Genomic DNA, 5,438 nt, shown 5'->3' on the forward strand with positions numbered 1-5,438 from the left:
GGACCTCCTGTACTAGCTACACACCATAAGCATAAGAAACATAAGAAGCATAGGAAATGTAACATACATAAGAATATTCCTGAACGGTCAATGGGACAGTACTACAGACTCCTCCCTGGTGTTGCTTAAAACCCTGGAGAGGTCTGGTTTGATGCTGCTGGGGAGGCAGATGGATCTTTGTGAGTTGGAGGCCAGCCTGGTCTAAGCAACAAGTTCCAGGTCAGCCAGGGCTACATAGTGAGACCCCTGTCTCAAAAATACAAAACCAAACAAAAACCCATCACCCCAACAAAAAACCACATCAGGAGACACAGGAGCAAACTCTCAAAACTTTCCCTGTGGAGCATGGTGCCTCAAGCCTACAGTACAGGTACTAGGGCAGCAAAGGCAGGAAGATCACTGCAAGTTCAAGGTTTCCTAGCAAGTTCCAAGCCACTCAGACCTATACCAGCTATACAGCAACCCTTTTTCTAAACTACAGCAGCAACAGAACAGGGTACATAGTGGATTTGAGACCAGCTTGGGCAAGACCTCATATCAGGAAAACAAGAACTGAGTGAGGGCTAGGGAAAACTGCCCAGTGGCTGAAAGAGTAGTGCTTTTGAAGATGATCCAAAAGTTCGGTTCCCAACATCCTAGTCAGGTCATTCACAATCACCTTTAACTCCAGCTGCAGGGGATAGGATATCTCTGGCTTCTGCAGACACCTGCACATAGTGTTACACTGATGCACCACATACACATGGTTGAAAATAAAATAAAATCAATCTTGGGACTGGGAGATGGTTCAGGTTGTATACTTCACTCACTTGCACACACACTTTTTTTTTTTTTTTTTTTTTTTTTTTTTTTTGGCAGGGTCTCACTGTATAGCCCTGGCTGGTGCCTGGAATTCACTATGTGGTCTATGTGGATCCGTTTGGCCTGAAACTCAGAGATCTTCTTCTGCCTCTCAAATGCTAGGATTTAATGTGTGGGTCATACCTGTGCACACACTAAAATTAAACAACAACAACAACAGACTCTAAAGATGGTCCAGTGGTTCAGTGCGTTAAGAGCACTAGCTGCTCGTCCAGGCCCAGCTCTCAGAACTCACACACATGGCAGTTTACACACATCTTCTGACCTCCAAGGACAGCAGGCACTCAAGAGTGGTGCACAGACATACATGCAGGCAAAATTCCCACATACACAAAATAAAGTTAAAAAATAAGAATAAAGAAACGAAGAGCTGGGGAGATAGCTTGCTTGGCAAAGTGCTGTCAAAAAAAAAACATGACGACCTGGGTGGAGGCCCAGGACTCAAGTAAAAAAGCTGGGGAAGCCAGGCCTCAGCAATGTAGGCCTTTAATCCCAGCACTGGGAGGCAGAGGCAGAGGCCAGCCTGGTCTACAAAGTGAGTTCCAGGACAGCCAGGACTGTTACACAGAGAAACCCTGTCTCAAAACAAAACAAAACAAGCTCAGTTTAGATCTTTAAGCACCACATAAAACCAGAGATAAATTCTCCGGAGCTTTCAGGCCACGTTACTCTGACATTTGTGGACGCACACAGCAAGACTCAGGCTCAGACAAGCTAGAAGGTAAGTACGGACACCTGAGCTATCCTTTGACCTTCACATGCCCACACTCACATGTATGGCACACACACATACACCCAGAAAAGGACGGGGGGGGGGGAGGAAGGAAGTCAAGAAGGAGCATAGCATGCTTGTCATCACAAAGTGGGAGAGATGGAGGTATGTGGATCCCTGGGGTTCTCTGTCCAGCCAGCCTAATCTACTAGGCAAGTTTTCATCAGTGAAGACCCTGTTTTTTGTTTGTTTTTGTTTTTCAAGACAGGGTTTCTCTGTATAGCTTTGTAGACTAGGCTGGCCTTGAACTCACAGAGATCCACTTGCCTCTGCCTCCGCCTCTGGAGCGCTGGGGTTAAATGTGTGCACCACCACTGCCTGGTGAAGACCTTGTTTTAAACAAAAGAAAATTGAAAAGATGGACAGAACCTAAAGAAAAATACCTAATCTTACCCTCTGGCTTTCATATTCGTATGAATATGAATGCACACATATACAGAAACCAAAAACCATTATAAAATGAGGCAAAACATAAACCAAAAGCAGTTCTATTACAGAGTTAGAGAGAGAGAGGGAGGGAGAAAGAAAAGGAAAGAGAAAATGAGAATGAAATAGGAGTCATAGCAACAAAGATAGAAAATAAGCCTGGAATGGTAGTAGACACCTACAATCAGCCTGGACAACATAGTGAATTCCAGAATAGCCTTGCCTATAGGAAGAGCCCCTCTCTTTTCCCTCTCACCCTCAAAACTCATTCCAAACAAAAACAAAAACAAAAAACCCCCAAATCAACAACAACAACAAAGCAGAGTTGGAATTTATGAGAAAATAGTCCCTCCCCCCTCAGGAAGGTTCCAGGGAAGAACCTAACCCTCACTCCAACCAAGTCACAATGGCTGGAGCTCTGAAGGGGATCAGGCAACAGGACCCAGGAGGAGAGGAGGAAGTCCAAGAAGAGATGGTGAGTACCGGGGCAAAGGGGAATGGAGGGGGACAACATTCAGCATCTGGATATTCTCCTTTCCCTCCTCCTGTAAACTTGCCAGTGGTCCTGAAGACATAACTGATATTCATAATGATGTACCCAGAAGTCCCTGGAGCCTGTAACATCATACGGATACATAGCATTGGAAGCTAACTCCCTTTCCTTAAATGAACAGAGTATCCCTGGGTCTTCTTTTATTCATCTTAGGAATATGATGTTCCCAGACACTGTTCACTCCCTGCTTCCTGCTTTAGAGCTCAAGCCCCATCTTGAGGGCCTTTCTAGTTCCTATGAGTTCCTCTACTATCCTAAAGGATCTAAGATCTCAGCCTGGCACTAGCCCTACCCCATAGCCCAGGCTGTGGTTGCCCTCAAGTAAAAGCTCCTTTCTTCCTAACAGGATGCCAGTCATCCCTATTTCAACTTACCTGACTTCACCCAGCCATCGCCACCCTCCACTCCAGCCAGCCTCCCCTCGAACCATCACCATCGCTGTGGGCCCTCCGATGCCACCAAGGGCCTGTTTGTGGCCCTGCTAGGTGGAGGCCTGTCTGCTGGCTTTGTGGGCCCATTCTCCCGTATGGCTTACCAGACCTCCCACCTGCCCTCCTTGGAGCTGCTCATCTTTCGATGCCTCTTCCACCTCCCCATTGCCTTGTTACTTAAATTTCGTGGTGATCCGCTGCTGGGACCTCCTGATGTTCGGGTTCGGGCCTTCCTTCATGCCATACTCAATGTCCTCAGCATTGGATGTGCCTACAGTGCGGTTCAGGTGGTGCCTGCAGGCAATGCAGTCACTGTTCGCAAAGGTTCTTCTACCGTGTGCTCCGCCCTCCTTGCACTCTGCCTCGAGAGCCAGGGTCTCAGTGGCTATGCCTGGTGTGGCCTGTTTGGCAGCACCCTTGGACTAATCATCATTGTGGGACCTGGACTAGGGACATTGCAAGAGGGGACTACAGGTCTCTACACAGCCTTGGGCTATGTACTGGCTTTCCTGGGAGGTCTGGCACTGTCACTGGGGCTACAGGTTTACCGCTCTCTACACTTCCCCTCCTGCTTACCAACAGTGGCTTTCCTATTTGGCCTGGTGGGACTAACGGTCTCTGTCCCAGGCCTCTTTATGCTGCAGACACCTGTGGTACCCCGAGACCCTCTGAGTTGGAGCTGTGTGGTGGCAGTAGGACTCCTTGCATTGGTTTCCTTTGTGTGTGTGAGCTACGCAGTCACCAAGGCCCACCCTGCCCTGGTATGTGCTGTCCTGCACTCTGAGGTGGTGGTAGCACTGATGTTGCAGTATTATGTGCTCTATGAGACCGTGGCACCTTCTGACATCATGGGAGCAGGGGTTGTGCTGGGCAGCATTGCCATCATCACGGCCCAGAACCTCAGCTGTGAGAAGGAAGGGCAAGTGGAAGAGTGAAATCAAACTTGAGAGCCTGGGGGAGGGTGGGACAGGGGTAAATAGGAGAGACTGGAATAAAAACCATGGAAGAACAAAGGCCTCAGAAGTAACTGGTATAGAGGGCTGGCGAGATGGCTCAGCAGGTGAAGGCTAGTTCTATGGAGCCTGACAACCTAAGCTTCCTCGCACGTGGTACTTCTACAAATTATCCTTTCTACATGTGCCCTGTGGTGTGCTCACTCACAAAATAAAAATGTAAAAACAAACGAGAGGGATGCCTGGGATTCTGTCTCGGGACTTGGAGAGGGAAGGACCTGAAGCCAGTACGGGAAGCCAGGGCATGGAATCCAGGCTGACTCCAAGGGAGCAGGGCATAATTTAGCAGTGAGGTCTCAGATCCAAGGGACTGGAGACGTCTGGTACTGGACCATGGCGAATAATCCCACAAACAGGAAAGAGAAGAGCACCGGGGATGCGGTATACAGGTTGTCAGGCAGTCAGCAACTGCACTGGGGGAGGGGAGCGTTCCTTCTCCTTTGGACTCCCTGTCCGGGGGTGGGGGTGGGGGGTGACGTATCACTGACATCAAGCACGGATCACTGTGCTGTGTAGTTGGTGTCATCTTTGCTTTGGAGGGAGTGGAAACACGCTCTTATTGGAGACTTCCTTGAGACACTCAGCCGCCACCTTATTTCTGAAAGATGGAGGATTTCCTAAAAGTTCACATTCCTTGACCTCAAATTCCCCGGGACTTTTGTGTTCTGCCCCACCACTAATCTGCTTTTTTCGGGTTGTCGTGGTCGCGTGATCTGCGCGGCTCTCGGGTATCAGCCATCCTACTTCCAGTAGAGGCCTCCAGCTTTCCGGCTGGAGGTCCAAGGCCAGGGCTCCCGGTAGGTCCCGGTAAGAGGACAGGAAGTTCCCCGCCACACTGGGAGGCGCCACGACAAATACCAACTTCCAATTGCTAAGACTCGCCATCTTGTTTGCCTTATGCATATTCAGCGGAAAACTGAATATTCATGACCGAGGGCCCGCCCGTCCCTCCCTCTCCGGAACATACTCCGCAGGACCCGACGGGCCCCCGCCTTCGTTACCCATGCGTAGAACAAACCATTTTCCAGGTGTGTGGGGGGAGATATTAAAGAGACACTACAGCTGACACTGAGCCCATACGCCAAAGCCAAGTAAAGGTGGCCTGACTTTATCCTCGATTCTACAAGCCGTAAGCTTGAGTGCACGGGAAATCGGCGGGGCGGGTGGGGGTTGCCGGCAGGATCAGAAGAATTCTCCTCCTCCTGTCACGTCAAAAGAACACCCAACCGCGGAGCCGGAGCCCGAGGGTCAACAACTCCGGCGCGCGCGCTCCGTGCAGGCCGGTGCGGGCGGCCCCGTAGCGCAAGGGAGGGCGGGAAAGGAAGGGGCGGGACACAAGGGCGAGTCTATAAAAGGCGTCATTCAGCCAGTTCTCTCCTCAG

The 5,438-nt window shown here is 50.1% G+C and overlaps 1 protein-coding gene across 1 annotated transcript; it reads left to right on the top strand.

Moving 5' to 3' along the window:
* Window positions 1–2,285: 2,285 nt before the first annotated feature.
* On the top strand, window positions 2,286–4,112 carry Slc35g6 (solute carrier family 35 member G6). The gene is made up of 2 exons (XM_051181507.1): window positions 2,286–2,534; window positions 2,959–4,112. Exons 1-2 carry the CDS (start codon window positions 2,466–2,468, stop codon window positions 3,976–3,978), a joined length of 1,089 nt encoding a protein of 362 aa, XP_051037464.1. The 5' UTR covers window positions 2,286–2,465; the 3' UTR covers window positions 3,979–4,112.
* Window positions 4,113–5,438: the final 1,326 nt, after the last annotated feature.

The sequence above is a fragment of the Phodopus roborovskii genome, unplaced genomic scaffold (genome assembly GCF_943737965.1).
Source record: "Phodopus roborovskii unplaced genomic scaffold, PHOROB, whole genome shotgun sequence".
Classification (NCBI taxonomy): Eukaryota; Metazoa; Chordata; class Mammalia; order Rodentia; family Cricetidae; genus Phodopus; species Phodopus roborovskii.